Source organism: Choloepus didactylus, chromosome 6 (genome assembly GCF_015220235.1).
Source record: "Choloepus didactylus isolate mChoDid1 chromosome 6, mChoDid1.pri, whole genome shotgun sequence".
Lineage (NCBI taxonomy): Eukaryota > Metazoa > Chordata > Mammalia > Pilosa > Megalonychidae > Choloepus > Choloepus didactylus.
In genome coordinates, this window is record NC_051312.1 from 13,558,983 (window position 1) to 13,582,950 (window position 23,968).

General features: G+C 52.9%; 1 protein-coding gene across 1 annotated transcript in view; it reads right to left on the reverse strand.

The window, feature by feature from the left end:
• The window catches only part of FADS2 (fatty acid desaturase 2), a 33,144-nt gene that overhangs the window by 955 nt on the left and 8,221 nt on the right, over window positions 1-23,968 (reverse strand). Inside the window, exons 2-12 of the mRNA XM_037838227.1 lie at window positions 23,311-23,421; window positions 21,593-21,790; window positions 21,364-21,465; window positions 14,478-14,603; window positions 7,670-7,730; window positions 7,155-7,231; window positions 2,255-2,352; window positions 1,968-2,064; window positions 1,580-1,659; window positions 952-1,077; window positions 459-547 (exon numbers count right to left, since the gene is read on the reverse strand). Of these exons, the coding sequence (XP_037694155.1) occupies window positions 496-547; window positions 952-1,077; window positions 1,580-1,659; window positions 1,968-2,064; window positions 2,255-2,352; window positions 7,155-7,231; window positions 7,670-7,730; window positions 14,478-14,603; window positions 21,364-21,465; window positions 21,593-21,790; window positions 23,311-23,421 (1,128 nt within the window). The 3' untranslated portion in view covers window positions 459-495. The remainder of the gene's footprint in view (window positions 1-458; window positions 548-951; window positions 1,078-1,579; window positions 1,660-1,967; window positions 2,065-2,254; window positions 2,353-7,154; window positions 7,232-7,669; window positions 7,731-14,477; window positions 14,604-21,363; window positions 21,466-21,592; window positions 21,791-23,310; window positions 23,422-23,968) is intronic.

Here is a 23,968-nt window from a genome sequence, read left to right on the forward strand (position 1 = left end):
GTACCAATCCCGCCAGTGGGAAGGAGCTCCGGGCCTTTCTAGATGTCAGCTCCCAAAAAACGGGCAGAGCATTGCACCATTCAGGAGAGTAGAAGCAGGCCTGGGGGCTGGGGGGCCATCTTCCCCAACTAGGACCCTACCCCAGAGACCCCATACGAGTTGGAGGGAGAAAAGGGGAGTGTGAGGCCTGGGGTCCAGGCTGCAGGGAGGGAGCCACAGGCCAGCCTGTGGTCCTCGGGTCTCCGCCGTCCTTTGGGGGTGAGGGCACTGCTCACAGCCACCCACTCTGGTCCTTGGGGAAGTGGGCTAGGAAGCAGTAGGGGGAGGGCTGGCAGGCCCCCCGAGGATGTGTGGAGGGAGAAAGGAGAGGAGGAAGGAAGATCAAAAATGGGCTCTGTGAGCCTCCGGGATAACCCTCAGAACCAAAACCCATCCCTCCCTTTGGCCAGCACCCCCACCTGCTCCCCCTTCCCTGTGGGTTCCGAGAGCCCAGCTTCATTTGTGGAGGTAGGCGTCCAGCCACAGTTCCCCGGACTTCTTCAGGGACCTGTGAAGAGCGGGGTGACCTTGCTCAGGGACCAGGATGGGAAGTGGCCAGGGAGCCCTTGGGAGTGGGTGGGCTGGGGAGGTCCTGGCTGGGGGCGGCAGGGGCTTCCTCCCGGCTCCGGAACACAGCTGCCAGGGCTTGCCTGGGCCCCCAGGGAACCTCCCAGGGAGGGATGGAGGGGAAGGTCCTCTTCTAGCCCAGAGCAAGAAGCTCGAATGCCCAGGCCACTCCTGACATAGGCTTAGGAGCAAGGAGGGTGCCCAGGGTGGGTGGTCCTGGGCCAGGACAGTGGGGTCTCAGGCCTGGCCCCTCTGTGCCATCCCTGCTGGAGGCTGACTGTGCACCTCTCACAGCCCCATCAGCCTCGAGGGGTCCAGGCAGCTGTGGACCCGCCGTCCCCGTACCTGGTGATGTCCAGCAGGGCCCTGGCCAGAGGCTTCTCCTGGTACTCGATGCCGTGCTTGGCACACAGAGACTTCACCAGTGGGGCGATCTTGTAGTAGTTGTGCCGGGGCATGGTGGGGAAGAGGCTGGGAAGAGTGGGGCGGTGTGTGAGGATGCCCCCACCTCCTCGCACAGCCCAGACAGGCTGGTTGGGGCCACGGGGGCAGGGCACGGCCAGGACGAGGGATCCAGAAAAGGAAATAAAAGCAATGGATAGAGCATGAGAGGAGGAAGAAAAAGGCACAGTGACAGGAGGTGGTGGGGAAGGCCTGGCGGCAGTCCCTCTGCCACCAACCCAGCTGGACCTTTATTTCCCCGTCAATAAAGTGGCACCAATGTCCCCTGCCTGTGAAAGCACCTTATACCTAGAAAGCTCCCACCAAACGTGCCAGGGGTACCCGGCCGGGGACACGCCTGCCGCCAAGAGATGGCACAAGGGAGCTGCAGAGCCCTGCTCTAGGATTGGGCAGAGACCTTGGCAGGGCAGAGACAGGAAGTGCCAGTCGCTGCCTTCTGTCCAGCCCTGCTCTGGCGGCCAATCCCCACTCCAGTATCCCCGCTGACGGCCCTGCCCAGGCCCCCACTCACTGGTGCTCGATCTGGAAGTTCAGGTGCCCGCTGAACCAGTCGTTGAAGAAGGACTGCTCCACGTTGCAGGTGGCTGCCAGCTGCGGAGGGAAGTGGGGTGAGAGCCAGAGCCTCAGCCTTGCCCAGGGTCTCAGAGCCCCATGGAGGGGTAGGGGTGGCCATTATACCACCCTGCCTGGAGCCCTGGTCCGGCCCCTACTTCCCTTCTGTCCCTCTGGAGAGCTCCCATCCCTCTTTCTAGCTTGGCCTGGGACCCAGGCTGCCCCAGGGAAACCCAGCGTGGGCCCAGGTCCGCTGGAACCAGATCAGCCACGTCTCTGAGGGCTGAGGACCCGGACGTCACCCCCAGGCTCCCTAGGGCCCTGGTGACCAGCTCCGGCGGCCTCACCTGGCTGCTGAACCAGTCGCGGTAAGGCTCACGGTCAATCTCCATGGCGATGTGGTTCATCTGGGTGACCCACACAAACCAGTGGCTCTCCAGGAACCTGCAAGAGAGCACGAGGCTTGGCGCCGAGTTCTCAGGCAGCCCCACGGGGCACGGGCCACAGCGGGGACAGAGCCACTCTCCCCACCCGCCCAGGGCAGGCAGTGGGGAGCTGGGGCCTTTCTGAGTCAAAGCCCCCATCAAAGCCAGGGCTCCTGGGCCCCCGGGATTAACCAGCAAAGCTCGGGCACCTGATGAAGTTGAGGAAAAGGAGAGCTCCTAGGACGCCATAGAAAGGGATGTAGGTGCTGAAGAAACGGGCATAGTAGCTGATGGCCCAGGCCAAGTCCTGCAGGGAGAAACAAGATTAAGTGTGGGCCTGCCCTACCCTCCCTGGCACGGAGTGCCTGACCACAGATGTGCACACACATGTGTGGCCTCGAGGAAGTTGGCACAGGTGCCCGGGGGATGATAAGCCTCCGTCAACACTGTCCGCCCACTCAGGTTTGCAGGGACTGTCTCCATTTCTAGAGAAATGCTGAACATTTCGGCAGCCAGAAGGGGACGGTATGCTCTTGCAGAGAGAACTGGGGAGGGGGCACAGGGGGTGCCAGCCGAACAGGCAGCCCTGGGCAAGAGCCAGAGGTTGGCAGCCCTTTTATGGGTCCAGGGGAACATGAAGGTACATATATAATCTGTTTCATTTCTGCTCATGGGCACTGGAATCCCATTCCTCACCTCTCATGCCAGCATGGCAGTGTGGGTGGCAAAGACCAGCGGACGCCATCCGTCCCTTACCACAGGGCCCGCCCAGCAACCTCAGACACTGCTGGCCCTTCCCACGCTTGGTTCTCCTCCTGCCTCCCGGCTTTCTGCTTCCTGCCCAACACTGGGCTGTCCCCAGGGTCCTGAGCTTGAATGTCCCCTCTCACTTCCTGGGCAAGCGCCTCCCCTCTGGCTGTACCGCCCTCCACCGCGGGCTGCCAGGCATGCGCTGTGCCAAGGCAGCCCCCTCTCCCCTCCTCCTCTCCGCCTCCCACATCTGCACGGCTCAGCTGGACCACAGCAGTAGGCTCTCATTGGGTCTCCCGCTTTCCCTCAGGCACCCCAAAGTGACCAGAGCGACCTTCCTAATACCAAGCAGATCCCGTCTCTCCCCTGCAAACCCCTTCCATCTCCAACCCTAGGGCTCCAGGGGACCTGGCCGCAGGCTGCCGCCCCAGTCCCATCAGGAACCGCTCTCTCCTCTAGCCACCTGGCCCAGCTCGTGCCCACCTCAGGACCTCTGCCCAGACATTCCTCTGCCAAATGGGCTCAGCCCCAGGGTCTCCGCACGGCTGGCTCCTTCCTGGCACTCAGACCTCAGCTTCACGCCACCTCCTCAGGGAAGTCTTCCCTGATCACCCTGCCCCAACCAGCTCCCAGTGTTTCTTCAGGAAATGAAGCTATCGTATATCCGTCGGACAACTACCTGCTCTGTTCTTATTTTAGGAAGCAGTTTCTCGCCTGACACTTAAAACAGCAGCTCTGCGAAAGGAGAGGCTTGGTCTCCTCCCTGCTGTGTCCCCGGAGCCTGCCATGTGGCTGGTGCTCAACCATGTGGCTGGTCTGTCAGCTCCTCGCCCCAGATGCTTCTCCATCCCAACAGCCACGGCACCGGCCCAGCCCTCTGGAGCTGTGGCCGCAAGTGCTACAATAGCTGGTCTCCCCTGCTCACTTCTTTTCCCCAGAGACACTCGGCAGCACAGGTTCCAGAGCCAGGCTACCCACATGTGAATTCCAGCTCCACCATTGGCTGCAGCTGACTTACTGAGCCATGCCTCAGTTTCCCCATCTGTGTATCAGGGAAAGGGCCTACCACCCATGTTCTACATGGGTTGAATGTGTATTGCAACAATAAACATAGCACACACCCCCCAAGCACAAGCCACGATGACTCGAATTTCGTTCCCTGACAGCAATGGCACCAGAGTGCTTTCTAACCTGCAAACTGGGTCACCTCCCTGCCATCTTCAGAGCCATCGCTGGCCTCCTTTGCTGCAGAATACAGGATAAAATGCAGCCCCTGAGCAGGATGCACTGGCCCTTCACATGTCTGCCCCTGACCCAGCATCCTCTGCAGCCGTCTCCTGACCCAGGCGGCCCCAGGAATGGGCCATGCTCTCTCCTGGGGCTGCATCTGCAGACAGGCTGTTTCATCTACCCGGAAGAATAGTTGCAAAAGTGGGGACGGTATGAATAAAATCCAGGCAGGGGAGGCTGCAGTGTATATGTGTGTGTGTGTGTAGAGGCAAGGGGAGAAGGAATATATATTCATACGCATTCTATATGCTCCAGCCCCGGGGTTCAAGGTGGGGTGAGAGCCAAGGCTGAGGAAGCAGGCCAAGACCAGGTCACGCCTGATATTACGGAACTTGACCTTTATCATTTGGCAATGGAGAAGCCATGGTGAGCTTTAAATGACGGAAGAACATGACCAAATGCGTACCTTCAAACAGATCCCTGCCACCTGGAGATGGGAGACATTAGGAGGTGATTTCCCTAGTTCAGACAAGAAACCACGGAGGCCAAACCTGGACCCATAGCGCTGCGGAGGGGGTGACAGTTTCTAGGACGATTTAGGAGGCAAAGGTGGCTATACCTGGTGGCTGCCTGGCTGTGAGGGATCCAGGCTGGTCCCTGACTTCCACCTGGGTGGCCTGGGGTCGGGGAGCCATCGACAGAGTAGGAAAGGAGGAACTGAAAGCAGCCGGGGCAGGGAAAGTCTGAAGGACCCGCAAGACCCCAGAATCAAATGAGGGGGTCTTTAAGGAGGTGAGGAGAGCAAATCTGACAGGTTCTGCTTCTACTTTTTATCACATTCTTTTAAAGTGCTGTGTGTGTGTGTGTGTGTGTGTGTGTGTGTGTGTCTGTGTCTGTGTAGTGCAATAGCAAGAACATTTACATCTAATGAGGGTGTTTACTTGCTTATCCATTTTTGTGCAGGGAGTGATTTGTGATCCAAATGGAGACACTGATCTCCGGGGAGAGCAGTGAAGCCCCCTGAGCTCAGGCTGGGCACAGTCAGAGGTGGGAGGAGAACCAGAAGAGGGAAAAAACCTGGAAGCAGCAAAAACCCAGGAAGGTGAGGCCCAGATAGCTTCCCCGGAGTGTGGCCACAGGTAGGTTGGCCCAGACTGTAAAAAATCTCTTGGAAGCCTTCCCTGGAGCTCTCAGAATTCAGCAACCTCTTTCTTCCAGGCAGGGTTTCTCCGCTTGGCATTGTGGACATTTGGGGCCAGATGATCCTTTGTTGTGTGCACTGTAGAATAAGCCTCCCTGGCTTCTACCCACTAGATGCAATGTCCCCAGACTTGCCGAAGTCCCTTGGGGTGGGGGCAGGGGCAAAACCACTGCCTCAGGCCATGGCTGTACTTTATACCTAAGCTCGCAGTTACCATAAATCAGAAAATCACAATGCAAAGCCAGTCTCTGCCCCAGGCGGGTCATGAGCTCCTGAGGAAGGGGCCAGGTTTTGCATCTCGAATCCCTTGCACCAAGCAAGGGTCAGCCAGCTGCTGAGTCACAGCCTGGAGCCCCAGGCAGGAGGCCCAGCTGTGTCCGCCAAGCCTGACCCCTGCTCCCCCAGCCGGGCCGGCCATGGTGAGGGCAGAGCCGGACCACCAGGCTCCCTCCTGCCAGCGAGGGCCCCAAAAGGCCTGAGGGGCCCTATCAATTTTCCCTAGCTCTGCCATATGATTCCTTTTTGGAACCATAGTCTGATTTCCTTTCTCGATGTCCCTAACTACTTCTTTGTTCCTTGGGGAACAGGCGCAGTAAAAACAATTAAACATTTACCTTGCATCATCTGCCATAAAAGCTGTCCCCCCCCCCCCCCCCCCCCCGCAGCATCACCTGACCCACAAACTGGCGCTCATGTTCTTTCCAAGCTGTGGATCCTTCCGGGGCCCAGGTGAGCCCCTGTGGAAAGAAACGGCCACTAACGATACGGGCAGATCTGGGTCAGGTTCTGGCCACTGACCAGGCCTAGGAACTCTGGGTCACTGACTCTCTTGCTCCAGCCCTCACCTGCCCCGTCGGTCAAATGAGGTTAAATGGCGTAACGCAAGCGGCGGCAGTTAGCCGTTCCTGGAACACGGGAAGTGCTGATGAAATGTTTGCTTTTTAGGAAAGCAGGGCATCCTGGAAGTCGAGCACATACCGGTTCTACCAGGGCAGACTGGCAGGGACTTCCAGAATCTGCTGCTTCGCCAGCCACCCCACCTGCCCCGAGGTCCAAGGAGAGGCCCTGTTAGCTGTCATCAGACAAGGCCCCTTTGTCCAGAATTGCAATGACAATGTCAGCAGGAATACCTGAAGTCCTTGAACTGCTTATACAAATATGTGCTATTGTTACCTGCAAGAGAGGGAGGCTGCTGGGCGGGGTGGGGGTGGGGAGTGAGCCCAGGATGTGGCATCAGAAGGTCTGGGTTCTAGTCCCCGACCCACCATTTGGGTGTCACCTGGGCCAAGTCTCCAACTTTCAGAGCCCCAATATCCTCAGATGTGAAATGGGGATTAAAAAAAAAAAAAAAAAGATCAGCTAAAACCTGCTGCTCCCGAGTGTCCACCCATCTGTCCCTGTCCCAGAGAACCCCCCATTCTGCTGCAACAAGGCTCTGCCTGTCGTGACTGCTTGATATAGCGTGGCTTATCCACCCATGGACTCACTGTCCCGACAGGAAACCACAGCTGCCACCTATGCAAATCCAAGGACTCAGTGCGGGCACCACACCGAAGAGCCCGTCTCCGGGGTCCCTTCCTCTCTCTCGAGGTGGAACCAGGAGGCTCCCCTAAGCCTGCCTTCTCAGCCATTGCCCGGCTGCTCCCCGTTTCTTTCCGAGTTCAGATGGACCCGGTCTGGCAGGTCTGAGAGGCCACACGGGCTCGGGGTGGGGCTGCAGCTGGGTGGGCCACCTTCGGCCCTCATCTTGGGCAGTGTCCCGAGGGGGCCCTGCGGTGTGTCGGCAGGGGGCTTCAGGACCTTGTGCCGTGGCCTCCCTAGCTTCTGGCAGCCTCACTGGGAGTCCCTTCCTGAGCTACCCTGGGGAGACCCCCCAACCCCGTGGCCTCTCCCCAGTGACTGCCTCCCCACACCCTCCAAGCACTCACCACCCAGTCCTTGCGGACGATCATGGTCATGATGATCTGATACTGGAAATAGAGGGGGATGAGCAGCGGTGGTCCAACTGCAGGGGAGAGAGCAGAGGAGCTCAGAAGGGCCCAGAACACAGAAGGTAGTGCCGGCTCGGCAGCTTGTGAGCCAAGGGGCCTGGGCCCTGGAGCCGGGGCGGGGGGGGGGCTTTCCTGTCACCCCCACCCTGCACCCAGCACCAAGTCTAGGGACCATTGCACAGGACCTTGAGCAAGACTCTGCACCTCTGTGCCTCCAACTATAACCTGGGGAGGAGGGGGTGATGATGGCTGCTTGGCTCCCCTTCCTCCTGCAAGGGCCCCGCCCGAGGTTCAGCATTAGAGGCCCCGCCTTGGGAATGAGATTAGCCATGGGACCTTGGGCACATCCCTTCTCTGGGTCTGCAAAAGGTTTCAGGCGGGAGGGGGACTGACGGCCACTTTGGGGTGAGAGCAGGGTCCTGGAGGGAGGGGGGTGTGCCCCGAGCACTCACTCAGGAAGAAGTACTCGTGCTGGTGGTTGTAGGGCAGGTATTTCAGCTTCTTCTTGCCGTACTGAGGAGAGAGGAGAGAACCTGAGCCGTGAGCACCCCTCGGGTTCCAGCCCCCCAGCCTCCCCCAGCCTCCCCCTGCCCCCCATCCTGCTCTGCAGCCAAGGGTGGGACCCCTTCCTGGTCCCACCAAGGCTGAGGCCCCTCCAGCACCCTGGCTCCCCTCTCCCCCTGGCGAACAGTGGCCTGTCTCTCCTCTGCCTCAGCAGAGTGCACCCCATACCCCACAGCCCACTGCCTGGGCCTCAGTCAGTGCCCACAACCCCGTGAGGCAGGCACTTTTGTTTGAGGCTGATGAGGTCAATCCCCAGGGTCACGTGAGAAGTGGGCCTGGGCTCGCAGCTGAACCCACGTGTCAAGCATGAACTAAACGTTTGTTGAGTGAATGTACAACTGACTTACGCTGGGGCACAGCACCCAGAGGGAGCTCCTGGGCCTGTCTCCACCCCTTTGGGAGTCACCCTGGGGAGTAGAGCCTGCAGCTGCCAGGAGAACCCCAGGCGAGGGCCCGGGAATTGTTAATAGTCACCAGGGAGCGTCCCTGTAATTTCCAAAAGCTAATCACACTTCCCCAGGTGGACGCTTTGCCCTTGAGAGGCCTGTAGTAGAGGAGGGCACGGCCTGGGTTCCCACAAGATCCCACCCAGGGCACCGGTTCTGCCCCCTTGGGGTCTGCACCCCTGGGTGGCCTGATGCCATGAGACTCCTAGGGCCAGGATGGGGCTTGGGGGTCCTCATTGTCCAAAGGCCCCTCTGAGGATGAGCAAGGAGTGGGAGCCCCGGCCCCGCATCATCCCCGGAGCCCTTCAGTTCCACAGTCCGGCCCTGTGGGGGCCACGTTCACAGCACACGGGCCGAAGCACCACCAGACGCCAGCCCTTTGTTCCGCATGGCTTCATTCCCCGAGGGCATGTCCATCTGCACAAAGACTGTTATTAAGGCCGGGGCCGAGGCTGGCCCCAGGAAAGGCCAGTGCTGGGGGTTTGCAATGGTCAGTGTGAGGACAGAACAGTGGCCTGGGGTTCCGGTGAGGCTGGCTCAGGGACCAGGCCCCCAGGCCCAGCGTTGGTCCACAGGCATCTCCAGTCCTGGACAGGGGCCTCCTCCGCACCACATGTCTGCCCCACGGGCCATCCCGGAGAACGGCCCCAGACTCGGAGGACCCAAAGGACAGCCCATGCAGGTCAGCGGAGACCAGGGGGCCCCAGAGGTTGCCAAAGAGGGAATTAGCAGTGGCCAAACTGGCATGAGTGAGAGAGGCACTTGGGCGGTTTGTCTGAAGCTGCGTTTGCTCAGTGAGCACAGTTTTTATTGGTTTATGGTGGCCTTCGGTGGGAGGGATGATAAAAGTTATAGGGCAAAGGTTAAAGGTTAAAGAGCAACCCTCCAGCTGCACCCCACTGGTGAGCACCGCTGGCCCCAATGTGCTCTCCAGACTGACCCCCAAGAGCCAACAGGGGTCCCAGGTCCCCAGGCGGCAGCAGGCCTCTGCTTTGCAGCTAAAGCTTGCAGGTTCTCAGCCTTGGGAAGGCAGGGGCTTAGGCTTCCAGAACCGATTTGTTATTTGAACCATTTGCTTCACCTCCCCCAGCTCTGGGCTCCTTGTATGTTTAAAGGACACAGGGTGTTAGCTTTATAGGGTTGTTGAGGGATAGTGGATGAAGTGGCTATAAAAGCACTCTGGAACTGCCAGCAAAACATCAGTCGTGGTGACACGTGTGCGCAATGGCACAACCCTGCCACCACATGGCTGTTCTGGTAAACTGAGGCACCTGCCCTCTTGATGACCTCAGTTGGGGGCAAATGCAGGGTTGCCAGGGCACGGCTGACCCACAGGAGTGTCCTCCGCAGAGCAGAAAGCACACCAGGGCTGACTTCCAGGCTCCTGTTTCTCTCACCCACAGTTCTTCGCCAATACCCAGCTGTGCAGGTAACGGGTGGAGGCAACTGATGAGAAGAGGTGTTTTAGAAGGTACCAACCTAGGACCATGAGCCCGAGTCAACAAGCACAGATGCCAAGCGCCCACCAGGTGGTGGCCCCGGGCAGCAACTCAGGCCTGGGTTTGAATGGTGGTGCTGCCGTTTTCTAGCTGTAACCTCCAGCAAGTTCCTTCATCCCACTCAGCCTCAGCTGTTCCATCTATAAAATGGGGGTGATGGTAGCTCCTGGCCCGCGGGTTGAGTGGTGCCCGGCACGTACAGAGCTCAGCCCAAGTCAGCCTCCCTCCTGCCCGGGAGCTGCAGGGCCTGGAGGCAGGGAACGGAAGACCCCACAAACCTCTCTCTCCAGGGGAGTCCTTGTCACACACAGGCAGGAGTCCCAGGAGGGGAGAAGCAGGGAAACAGAGGGTGCTTTCTCCTAGCTGGGCTGTGGGTGAGGGTGCTGGCGGCTCACTGTGGCCCGACTCCAAGAAGGAGATGGTGGCACACACAGGGCTCGCCTTGAGCAGGGACGGCGCGTTCCCGAGCGGAGAGCCGGGAACACAGGCCAGGGACGGAGTGGGGTGCGGGGGCGGCCCCCTGCCCTGGTGGCCTGGCTTCTCAGAGGTCCTCAGAGCCTCTCCCTAGACCACACAGCCAGGCCTGGATTGCAGGCCATGGGGGCACCAGGGGCATGAGGAGGGCACTTTCAGCTTTGGAGCAAAAGGTCTGAGGGCTGACAAGGGCCTTCCTTGTCTGTCCAGGGTTGGGGGATGGCAGCTGTCACAAAGCCAAGTCCCTGCCTGTGGGAACCCAGCACTTTCACAAAGAGAGAAAGGAGCGACCCGACAAAGCCAGGCGTGCACCCAGTGGCAAGGGTGTTCCAAGGCGGGGCTAGTCACTTTTGCCTGTACACGAAGGTGTATCTGAAGCAGGGGTTCCCGGGAGTCAGCTACGGCCAGGCGGAGGGTCAGAGAGCTCCTCCACACCTGCCACAGGAAGAAAACGTCACACACAGGGAGGTGGGAAACACTCACAGCTTCTCTACGAGCCCACGTGCAGGGCTACACGGATAACAGCCCCACCATTCCCCACCAATGATATACAAAAGAAAAGAAAAAAAGACGAGCAAAATAAGACTGACTTATGTTGTATGCATGTTACCACAGTTGGAAAGTAAGACGGCCACTGGTATCCTTGCTATTTCACTCTGCTCTAGAAGTTTCCAGTCAGTGTGGTAAAACCCAAGCCAGAAATAAGAGCAGATCTATTAGAAAGGAAGAAACTAGATTTGCTTTATTTTCAAGGATGTGATTGTCCACCCAGGAAACAAAAAAGAATCGACTGAAAAACAACTGTCCTCATGAAGAGACATAAGTGGACACCAGTTGGAAGCGAGCTGAATAGCCAAGCTGTCAAGTGCTTTCCTGACGACTTGCAAAACCCTGTTCATAATGGCAGCAAAAATATCAACAATCTAGGATAAAATTTAAAAAGAAACTCCATGAGACATGTAAAGAAAAACCTTTTCAAGGGAGACTTGAGTAAATGGGAAGACTTTTTCCTGGATGGAATGGCTGAATAAAAGCTGTAAATTCTTTCTAGATGGGGAAACCCACCCCACCACAAGCCCACAATGAGTTATTAAGTTCTAAGAACGGCTTGATGAGACACCCGAGTCATCCAAATGTGCCCTGGAGAGAAGAAACAGCCCCCCACCAGACCCTGGGGTGCAGGAGAGTGCACGCTACCATCCAGAAGAAAAACAGGTCAACAGGGAAGGGGTGATGTGACCCAAAAGGGGGTGCTAGGAAAACTGACTCTGGAAAACGTGAAGGTAGAAGAACATCATCTCACACAGAATAATGAAATGCATTCTATTTGGAAAAAGTCAAAACACTCGAAAGTGAAACCCTAGAACCCTGAAAATAACACGTACAAAGAACTTTCTAAGCATAAAAGAAATGAAAGGAGGCATCTCCAGGGGTAAATATGAATACATTTTGCTACAAGAAACCAAAAATCATTCCAGAAGTCATAAATAAGATCAAAAAGCAGAAAACCAGCTAGGAAAAGAGCTTTACTACAGAGAACCCCTGTTTACACCATGACGTGCTGGGGCAGCCCTTCGGAGCTGACTGGCCATACTGGCTTGTTTGTCCATTCTGGAGACAAGAAGGCTGATGTCCTTGCTCCGCGGGCTGGGATGGTGGCCCAAGGCCCCTCTCTGGGGCTGGGTCGGTGGCCCTGGGGGTTGCGGGGTGGGCCCTGGCGTGGGCTAAGTGCCATCAGACCTATCGTCACCTCGGTCAAGAAACCAGTGTCCCTTCCAGAGCACCGTTTTCCTATGGACACCAGAGCACAGTTCAGCCAGGGACCCAGGAAACAATCAGCTTTTGTCCCTCAAGAGTGTGTGAGAGAGCAGGATTTCCATGAACACGTATTGGCAACTGGATCCCTAGCTCCCTGCAACCTCCTACCCTGCCCTCTGCCCAAAAGCCGGGCACCAGAGACATGTCTACGGTGAGGGGATGTCAGACCAGGTCTCGCTGGCTGCCACGCAGAGGGAGGAAAGAAGCCTCTGGCTCGGTTTTGTGGTTAGAGACACAGAGAACATTGATAGAGCTAACAACTCTACAACAGGAAGCCCTCAGTGAGAAAGGAGGCCTTTGTCTCCACTTATCAGAAGGCAACAAGTGAATCAGTTCTACCATCTTACATGTCTCTAATCACCAAAGTGAGCCAGACCATTTCCTAGAGGGAAAACAAAAGCATGCACCTTGGCAGAGAAGAAAATCCCTGCCAAGCCAGGAAGACGCAATGCTTCCAAATTACCAAATTTTGGCTAATTTTCCAACGAATCAGCTGTGCTACAGAAAGCCCATGCATCTGCTCAGATATTCTCTTGGGAGGAAATGAAACAGGAGAGAGGGGGTGTGATGTGCGCTTGGCAAGGTGATGGCGTCCAGTTGTTTGGTCAAGCAAGCACTGGCCTGATTGTTACTGTGAGGACATTTCCTGGATTTAAATTATCAGTAAATTGATCTAGCAGCTATGATTGTTTACATCTACAATCAACCAAGATTAGCCTCAACAATGAGACAAGTTTCATCTAATCAGCTGAAGGTTTTAAAGGTAGACCTGCTGATTTCAGCAGCCAGAAGGGAGAATTCCCATCTCTGCTTCAGCCAGCCAGCTTCTCCTGGGGAATTCATTGAAAAGCTTCCTCAAAAAATGAGCCTACCCTAGGGAATTCAGACTTTCCCATTTCCATGGTCGCACAACCCAATTCTCATAATGAACCTCACAATCTATGTATTTATATCTCCTGCCAGTACTGTTTCCTTGGAGAACCCTGACTAATACAGGGGGGTAGGACAGAAGCCAGAATCGGAACAGGCTCTCCCCCATCCTCTCTCTGTTCCAAGGCTTGGACACCAGCACCGTTGGGAATATGACTTTATCCGAGACGCCACTCTTTACTGAGGATCACTCAGCCAATCCTCACTGAGCCCCTGCTCTGTGTCCGGTGCTGTAAGCCTTAAGATTTGCAAGAAAGCACCAAGGATCTTCTAAACTTTGGTTATAAAACTGAGGTATTTCCAAAAAGCAAAGCATATGCAAATTTTTTGGGTAAATAGAACCCTAATAGCCTTTCTCAAACAGAGGCTTACTTTGGAAAACAAGTGTGAAATGAGGACATTCTTTCAATGCATTGGGGGTGCTTTCATTCAAAAGAAATAAGTCTCTGGGAGGACAAAAAAGTTGTGGTGATGGATGGTGACAGTGGTTGCACAGCATAGCGAATGTAACTAACACTACTGAATTGTACACTTAAAAATGGTGAAAACGGCAACTTTTATGCAGCATATATATATATTACCAGGATAAATTTCTTTAAAAAAAATAAGAAACTTGCGAATTAGTGACATCAAATTGGCCTGTTTTACAAAATAGAGTGGATGACGTTTTGGTATAGAAATATAACAGGATGCTGTACCATCCCCAAGCAGGACAAGGCCAATCTACATGTAGAAAGGGTCCATATGTGATAATTCAGCAAGTTGCAGAACAGAATGCATAATTTTTAATCTTTGTTTTTTTGAAAAGCAGATGTATGCGTGTTAAACACACAGAGAAAATATCTGGAGGGAACAATAGCACATGGTTAAAAGTAGATTCCCTCATGGGCTTGAAATTTGGGGTAAGAGAGGGTAGTAGAGACAATAGATCACTTTTTTTATTTTGTACATTTCTATATTATTTAAATGCTTATAACAAGTATGTTCTATATTTATAATAAAAATGAACTAACAGAATCGGACTGACCCCTAAATTATGTGACACTGAACACGTCCCATCCTCTCACTAGGACTCATCTTCACATCTATTTATGAAGCGGGTTAAACAGGACCTTGCAGAGGTTTCTCCCAGCATAAAAGACTCTCAAATAAGGCTTCCTTAAAATGAACTGGCTGGTTCCAAGCTTATGCCCTGGAATCATCCCATCCTGCTAAACTGGAACCAGATTTCCCTCTCCTCTGGGAAGAACAAACCAGGAAATGCTCTTCCCTGATCTCGGGAGGAAGTAGGTAGCACCCTGGTAAGGAGATGCCTCCATTATTTATACAAGAAGACTTTGGCCTTTCACAAGTCTAGAGGCTCAAAGGCACTCAGGCTCCAGCTGGAGTTATTCCGAGCACTGAGGAAAGGTTTCCATGGGGCATCAGATGTGGACACATCTGGGAGAACAGCCACCCTACAGGACTCCTCCCCTGCTCTGTGCTCAGGTCGAATATCTCCCACATCAACTTCACCCCCTTCCTTGTACCTCGATGGGCTGCCATTTGCCCAAGACAAACACATGCAGCATGTTCACATCCGGATCCTTGTGGAAGATGTTGGGCTTGGCATGATGCTGAAAGTGGCGATGGTTCCACCAGTTGGCAGAGGCACCCTGTAGGAGGGAGGGGATCGGAGATGAGCATAGCAGACTTCCTGGGGACCTGAGCTCGGCTGTGACAAGCCAGTTCCCAGCACCTCCAACACTCAGGGCTGGCTTCCCCATTAGGCATGGTGCTTCAGGACCCCAAGAGTCCAGAGCAGCTAGCCAGCCCCTGAATGGGGTCAGTCACTCCATCTGTAAAGTGGTGATGGCGGGCATGGGGTGGTGTTGACAGCACGGTGAGCGCTGTAGCAGGGGTGGGGGTGGTCTCTGCCTCTCCAACACCAGGTGCAGAGTTTCCCACGTCCACTCTCCACTGCACATCTCCTGGGCTGGTGTCATGTAAGAACGGGTTTCAGGGATAGTAAGAGTAGTCCCTACCATATGACCCAGCATTTCCACTCCTAGGTGGACGTTATACCCAAGAGAAATGAAAATATATATCAATACAAAAACCAGTACCCAAATATTTGTAGCAGCATTATTCATAATAGCCAAAAAGTAGAAACAACCCAAAAGCCCATCAACTTGTGAGAATTAGATTAAGTTTAGCTTTCACACAGGGTGGGGGCAGCTCAGGGGAATGGCAGAGGGTCAAGAAGCCAAGCTATAATCAGTGGCCGGTCCTCCTGTTTATCCGCCCACTATCCTTGCAAGTTGGAGACTGGGGGGGTGGGGGGTGGGTAGAGGTTCCTTAAACAGCTTCATAAGTTGTTACCAAACTAGCTCAGACTGGCTCTGCAGCTCAATAACAAAGGAAAGAGGGGTAGAGACTTGCTTCAAATGTTCCAAGTTTGCACAGAAGACTTTTTTTTCAAATGTTTCCAATTTGGGCGGGTTGCATGTTTCAAATTTGCATGGGCTAGTTACGCTTGTCGAATAGAATGTAACCTCTGAAGTATCCAGCCAATGGAGAAACAGGGGAGAGACTTGCGGTTAGGTGTAGGGAATAAATACTGCTGGGTCTATTGTTCTGCGCGCCAACCCCCACATTTTGATTGGGCTCCCGTTCTTGCAAGATTGTGAATAAATTCTTTTCTTCTCCACAATCGGGTGAGCGTTTATTCCTTTTTAGGAATACTGCTTGTTTCTCACAAACTGGTGAATGGATAAATACAATATATCCACACAATGGACTATAATTTGTCCATAGAAAGAGACGGAGTGCTGATGTGTGCTACAACATGAAGCTTGAAAACATGCTACACGAAGGAAGACAGACACAAAGAACCACATGTTGGATGATTCTATTTATACAAAATACCCAGAGGCGGCAAATCTACAAAGGCAGAGAGATTAGTAGTTGCCTATGGGTTGGAAGGGACAGGGAAGTTAGGGGTGATGGTTAAGAGGTACGGAATGTCTTTTGGAGGTGATGAGAATGATGGTTGCAAAAATCTGTCAACATTCTAAAAGCCATTGATGTGCACTCTAAATGTGTATATTATGGAGTATGTGAATTATCTCTCAATAAAGCTGTTTAAAAAAAGAAAGAAGTGGTCCCTGCTCTGAGAGCTTGTGGTGTAGTTGGCAAGAGACAGCTGAACAGCCTGACATGCTGCACCATGGAAGGAGAGCTTCATAAACAATCACTAAGGTGAACAGGTAAGAGTTTTCCTGTTTCCGATATTTAAATATAAAACGATGATTCTATGAGACAAGAAGTGTAACGTGGATTTTTATTTCAAGGCCACACATTTCGAGACCCAAGGACTTGACACATTTTTCTGAGGTGTGGCCCTCAACAAAGTTGCCCAGTGGCGATACACAGAGGGAAACAGACTTTTCTTAACCCTGGCAAACTGTTGTTGGATCAATTCTTTGTCTACGGGTCTAGCCAGCTACAAAAACACCAGTTTAATAAAGCAAACACTTTACTTGGAAGATGTTTTGGCACAAACCCAGTGTCTGAAAAACCTGCCCTTGGACACTGCAAGCCATGGATGGGGGACAGCTATGAACAGCTGTGACCTCTGCAATGACCTCATGTCCCTGCAAGCAGATGGATGCAAAACACACCAGAGCGAGAGCGACAGAGAGAGAAAGAGAGAGAGAGAGAGACAGAGAGAGAGAGAGAGAGAGAGAGAGAGAGAGAGAAGAAACTCCAGGAGGAAAAGCAAATCCTGAGTCATGAAATCAAATTGTCACTGGACATTTGGGTGGGGAGCAAGACATGCATATTATCTGCACCAAAGCACACAGAGTATTAACAACTGGTTTAGGGTTGTTGATAAAAGGAATTAATTGTGCAGGGCTAGTTATATCAAATTTGAGGTGGGTGCTATGTATGTCATTGATAGTTTTTTAAAAAATTTGGTGTGCTGTATGTTAATGAAAGTGGAAATATTTACAAAAAAAAAAATCAGAGCGTGAAACCTTAAGAGGATTTAGGAATCAGGTGACACATTAGTTTCTGGCTGAAAGGAACAAAATTCCTGGGAAGAATTATAAATGACTTCATCAAAATTAAAAACTTTTGTACATCAAAGGACATTCTCCAGAAAGTGAAAAGACAACCTGTAAAATGAGGAAAAATATCTGGAAACCTTCTATCTGGTAAGGGTTTAATATCCAGAATATATAAAGAAATCCTGCAACTCAACAACAAAAAGACAAACAGTCCAATTAAAAAATGGGCGAGGGACTTGGGTAGACATTTCTCCAAAGAAGATACACAGATAGCCAGTAAATGCACGAGCATGAAAAGATGCTCAGCATCCTTAGGAAAATGCAAATCAAAACAACGAGATACCACTCATACCTGTTAGAATGGCTACTATTTTAAAAAAAGGAAAATTACAAGTGTTGGAGAGGATGCAGAGAAATAGGAATCCCCTTGCATTGTAATTGGGAAAATAAAATGGAGCAGCCACTGTGGAAAACAGTCTGGTGGTTCCTCAGAAACAGAATTACCATGTGACCTAGCAATCCCACTTCTGGGCAAATATACTCCCAAGAATCAAAAGCAGGGACTTGAACAGATATTTGCACACAAATGTTCACAGTGGCATTATTTGCAACTGCCAAAAGGTGGAAGCAACCCAAGTATCCAACAACAGATGAATGGATAAACAAAATGTGGTATATACAAACAATGGAATATTCTTCAGTCATAAAACGGAATGAAGTTCTGATACAATGCTACATGGATGAACCTTGAAGACATCATGTTGAATGAAATAACCCAGAAACAAAAGGACAAATATTGTATGATCTCACTGATATGAAATAATCAGAACACGCAAATTCATAGAGACAGAAAGCAGCTTACAGTTTACTAGGGCCAGGGGTGGGCAAGATTGGGGAGTGAATGCTTAATGGGCAGAGTTTCTGTTTGGGGTGATGGAAAGGTTTTGGTAATGGATGGTAGTGACAGTAGCACAATGTTGGGAACGTAATTAATATCACTGTGTTGTATATTTGAAAATGGGTAAAATGGGAAATTTTATATGCTACCATAATAATTTTTTTTAAAAAAAAGTTAAACGAAAATCTCTTTGGCACATAGAAGTTGAAGGGCAAGTCATGTTACAAATAAGCATGACATTTAGAATACACCAACCAATACATGTTTGTCGAATGAATAAACGGAGATGAGCCATGAATAGTAACGCAACGGCTAAAGTCAGTGAAGTGGGGGCAGTCGTGGCTTTCCCTGCACTCTGGATCGGACGTGATGAGGAAACATTTTGCATCTGTGCTTTCCCTCTGCTGTGACTCCCCTTCCATTCTTCTTCGCTAGGTCAAGCCCTACTCATCCTACAAGAACAGCTCCTTCCGAGTCTGCGGGCCTGCTTGCCCTAGAGCATGACCCAGCCTGCTCGTTCCTTGAATGCCGCACCCGCAACAACCCTGCCTGCTCTGTGCCAGCCACTGCCTGGGGACCTAGGATGAGGGGATGAGCCAAGAGATAATAAAGCCCTTGCCCTCCGGGAGCTTCTGTCTAGTGAGTCACACCAAGCTGGGATGGCGCTAGGGAAGGTGAAGGAAAGAGAGGGAGCTGGTGGAGCTAGAGAAGTGAGGGGGGCCACAGAAGGACTGGGGGGTCGGCCGGCAGGCTGGGCAGGAGTTGGCAAGGCGGCGGGGTGGGGGGGGCATGCTTTCCATAGAGCAAAGCGTGGAGGCAAAAGGAAAAAGGTACATAACTTTTTAATGGAAACAAACTCATCAGTAATATACTGGAAACCTACTTTTTTGCTCCTCTTGTTTTCGATGGTGAGAACTGCCAGATTTGACACTTTCTCTTGAGCAAATGACAGTCTTAAATAATTTTTAACTAACCTAAATGGAAGTAAAATGATAATAAATAAAGTCTGTTTTATTAGAGACTTTAAATTTAACTTGAATATTTAAATTCAAAATAATGTCGTGACTTTTAATACACTGACTTTTTGATCTGTAAATATTTTTCATGTATTTTAATGTTCTGGGGGTAAAAACAAAACCAACCATTAAAAAAGTACTTACAAACACAGATATAGGGGTGTATAGTTTTCATTTTGCCTCTGGTTCCAATGTGGTACAGCACAGTCCTGGTTTTTATTTAATGTTCTGATATTTTGTTCATTATGGATTATTTTTGCAGTCATTTTGAGTTTTAAAAGGGCTGCATTACAATGTTATCCTGATGCCTGAATTTTTGGGGTCCCCTAAAATTTTGCACCCTGGGTGAGTGCCTCGGTTGCCTCACCCCGGTCCTGGCCTTGGTGGCTGGAGAAGGGGCTGCATAAAGGCCAGCAGATTTCCATTTCCAGCAGAGTCTAAAGGGCACCAGTCTCACGGTTTGCATTTTATCCTAAGTGCAATGCTGAAAGATGAAAGGGCTTTAAGCAGGGGCGTGACTGCTCAGAACTGTCTTGGTAAAAGATCACCCTGTGGAAGAAATGTCCACCGGGGGTGACATGGCCCAAAGGAAAAGGGCAAGTCAGGCTGCAGAGAGCTCACAGGAAATCTTGCAGCATTACAGGCTGGTTTAAGAGGTGGGTCTGGACCCTTAAGCCGCCAGGCACCCTGCACACTGTCTACACCAGCTTGTGCTAGAACATTAGGATTGGCAGAGAACTCAAGTCCTTCTTTACCCAGGAGGAAACCGAGGCTGAGAGGGCCGTACAAGACTTGCCTATGTCTGTGTTGCTTCAGAGTGTCAGTCCCCCTGAAGCATGCCCAGGGTTGCTGCTCGGTCACGCTATGGGCCTGGCTCGAGGAAACAGCACAAGGGACACACCTAGGAGGGACTGGTGAGCCCTGGGTGGCTCCCACGTCCCTGATCTCCTGTAGTCCCTGGAGCCTGAGTACCCTCTTTTCCCATCATTCCAGAAGTCTGAATCTACAAGCAAACATTCCACATGGAGGCCAGTGGCCCTGGCCTTGACTTCCTTCTGATGCAGGAGCTGTGCTCCAGAACCCTTCGGGGACCAAGGACAATCGAGCAGGAAAGGGCATCCCGGGTCCAGCCCAGAATGTGAAAGCAGGACACAGCCCATCTTTGTTAAGATGCACGGGGATAACACGGGTGGAGAGAAAAATGTTACTTTCCAATCCTGGAGGGGGTTTTATCCAACAGAAAATAGTATAAAACGAAACAAAGCACGCTACTATGTGGCCCCCTCTCCCTTCACCCCTGAAATTCTGGAAAGAAACCAGGTTCTCAGACAGCTCAGGCTCAGGGCCAGGCGAACTGCTTGCTGACAAACTGGTTACGGGCTCAGTGGTTGTTCACCCTCCAACAGACGCAGAGCGGGCGAGCAAAAGCTCCTGTGGTCTGCCCCCTGGGGTAATGAGCTTACACAGACACACAGCTCTCCCCAAGCCAGGGCCCCGGGGTGGGCGGAAGTCTTTAGGCCCACCCAACTTTTTTTAGGAAGCTTCTAGAAGCTGCTGGGGATAGGGCTGGGGCGGGGGACCGCAAGGACTTGATTTCCAAAACCAAGACGAGAACACCCATCAGATCAGCACAAGTTCACTGGCAAGTCCAGCTTGTCCTTTTACAAACTTGCTAAGCTATAATACTTCTGCAGTCCCACCTCCTCCCCTGCAGGATGGTGAGAAAATAACTACTTTATCTTCTGAGATTTAAACAGTGTTTGTCTATTGACTCAGGTGATCATTATATTTCTTGATGCCCCTTATTGAAGGACTTACATAATAACAGTATCTACTTTCCACACCCCAAGTACTCCCAAAACATATCTGAGATGGTTCCTGATAAAGGACTCATATATAGACTCTTTTAATAGAATAAATGGTATGCAAGAGGAGGGGTGGGGGTAAATATAGCAAAACCTAAACTAAGGGTAGCTCTGTTCCAAATTTTGCTTTGAACTTCCTAGAACTCAAAGCAAAAACGAAGAACATGATATATTAAATAGATCATATCATTCAGTGAGGGGAAGCATATTGATTCAGCAACAGAAACTGTTTCCTTCCCAACTCCAAATTAAAGAGATTTATTAGATAAGTTCTTAGAGAAGGGCCCTCAAACAATATAATGACCAACAGAGCCAAAAGAGGAAAGAGGCACGTGTCCCATTTTATGAGTGAAGCCGGGCTAGAAGGGCACAGTGTGGTTCTGTGGGTCTGAGTTGATGCCGAGACAGGGCTTAAGAAGTCAGAAGAACGGAGGCTTAGCAAGTCTTCTGCAGCATGCCATGCATTTTTCATAGGCAGCCCTGCCCTGTCACCTTGCAGCCTCGAAGTACTGACCCAAGAGTAAATGGAGATGGGGCTGCCCCAACCTCTAACCAACAGGATGTCCAGAGCCGCTGGCATTTACCTTTAAGTGGCCAATGACGAACTTGTGGACAACGTGGTTCCACCTGGATTTCTTGTAGACAGACAGGTGGCCGTAATCATGTTGCAGCCATCCAGCTTGGGACTGGGGAGAGAGGGCCACACATCCCATCACGGCATCCACATGTATGCATCAGGCCCCTGCAGGCTGGGAGGGGGGGACAGGGATGGGAGTGGGGGGTTCGGGGACAGATGAGGGTGCCATGCCTCACCTGAGAGGTAGCAAGGACAACGGCTGTGACAAGGGTTGGAATCCAGCCATTGCCAAAGTAAGAAAGGATGAGCCAGGCCATGCTCTCCATGACGATGATGTGGGCCAGGTGGAGAAAGAAGAACAGGTGGCTAGGCTTGAACAGGTTCATGTCCTCGGCCATCTTCCTCAGGGCCCGGAAGTCCTCGGTGATCTGAGACTGCGGGGCAAGAGCCCAGGGAGGGGTGTCAGCCACAGTCCAGAGGGGACCCCAGACTCGAGCGGCCTTCTCAACACCTGCCATGCCAGCCCAGAGAAGATGGGGCCGGAAGGGACGAATCCATGAGCCTCCACCTGGCAGGAATGCGGCCACTTCGGTACCACCCTACCACATGCCTCCTGCGTGCCTGGCACAGCCCAGAGGACTGGGGGTATCTGCCCACAGCCAGGTAAGTGGCAGAGGAAGGATCTGACTCAAAAGTGTGCATTTTTTTCACTGCACTACGCAGCCCCACTTCCTCTGGGCACTCTACCAGGCCTTGAGGAGGTGGAGGTTGGGGAGACACACAACAGCCCAGGACAAAGCCTTCTCCTCCGCCCCGAGAGCTCAAAGGAAAGCAGAAGGGAACTTGGTGATCCCTGGGCACGGGAAGCCTGGGGGACAGAAGCAGCGTCAAGAATGGCTCTTGGGAAATGACGGCATGGCTGGGGAGAAAGAAGGAAGTTGGAGAGCAGGGCAGGGCAAGATGGGGTGAAAGCGGAGACAAGGGGACCAAAGGCATCCGTGGGGACATACCCAGGGTGCTCTGGAGGGGCAGTTTGGGTGGCGGGCAGGTGGAGGAAGCCAAATTTGGGAAACTGGGTGGTTAAGTCGTGAAGAATCAGAGCAGTGGCTATCAACCACTTACGCAGCAGCGAAAGGGAAGACGTGGGATGGGGGCTCAAGAAGCAAGGGCAGAGAGCAGGATGCCCGTAAGATGCAGCCGAGAAGAGAGAAGCTGCTCACCTGCCAGGGGGCTGGGAGTGGGAAGGGGGTGGAAGATGGAGCCAGGTGCGAAGGAGGCAGGAAGGGACCCAGAGAAGGCTGGGAGAGATCAGCTTGGGCCAGGGGTGAAGGCAGTCTCCAACCCTGCCCTGGAAGAAAGGGTGAGAGGAGGGGCCGAGAGGCAGGGATCCAGAGGGGAGCGGGTCTCTGAGTCCATGCGGAATGGCCTTGGACCTCCTTGGAAGAGCCAGACACAAAGGTGGAGCAACTGGGCAATGAAGGATCTCAAGGTAGGGGCCCCGCCCAGGCTGTCAGCGAGAGGAGGGGCTCTTTGGTTCAGGGTGGGCTCTGGGGGAGCAGGGCTGGGTGCTGCCAGAGACTATCTGAAAGCCTACTGTAGGGACCCTGTCCTTCAAACCGGGTCTTACACTATTTCATTGTTCAACCAAACAGCCCTAGGAGGCCTCACACACGGTGTCTGAACAAGCGACTAAATATGGTCACTCTTTCTCAAAGCAGCCCCACGTCTCGCTCTCATTATCTGATATTCTTATGCATGGTTTTTGCATCTGTTCAGGAACCAGCATCTTTGTGGAAGAAAGATGGGGGGGAAGGGTGTGAAAGGAAATGAAGCCAGCAGAGAGGGGGCGCCACTAGCCAGGCGGGCAGAGCAGCTCCCCCGGGGACCCGCCAAGGCTCCCCCGTCGGGGCGCGGGGACCCCCTTTCCCACGGCCGCCCCCTCCCGCAGACTCACGTTCTTGCCGCGGTCCTGGCTGGGCTCCTCCGGGGCCAGCTCGCCAACCAGCAGCGGCTTCAGGAACTTGCGCACGAAGTCCAGGTTGGGGTGGAAGGCGCGGAAGGCATCCTGTGGGGCCGGGGGGCAGGCGAGGCTGAGACCCGGCCGTGGGCTGCTTCTCCTGCCCCGCACCCCGGGAGGGCAGCGCTTCCCACGTGGACACAGACCGGGGCGCCGGGCTGGAGCGGATCTCTCGGAGTCGAAATCCAGCCGCCACCCTGGGTGGGCATCTGCCCTGGCGGGGGGTGTGGGGCACACTAAACATGCCCAGGGAGTGTGGCTGGATGTGCAGGAAAGTCAGAAAAAGGCGGCCTCCAAGGAGATGCCCCAGAGGCCCCGGGACAGGCCAGAGCCCAGGCAGGACTTGGCAGCAGCCTGGGTGTCTCCAGGGTGCAAACTGCACGCGGCACAGGGCCTCAATTAAGAGAAGACCCGAGACAACTACGCACAGAAAATGTGTCTATAGGCTATAACGTTCGACAAACAAGCCAAGTTATGTAAAAATCGTTTCTGAAAAAAGCCGGGAGGAGGTAAACTAGTATTGGGTGTTAAGCTAGTGGGATTCTGCCTGACTTGATTTTCATGACTTTCCAAGGTTTCTAATGTTGCTGTACTG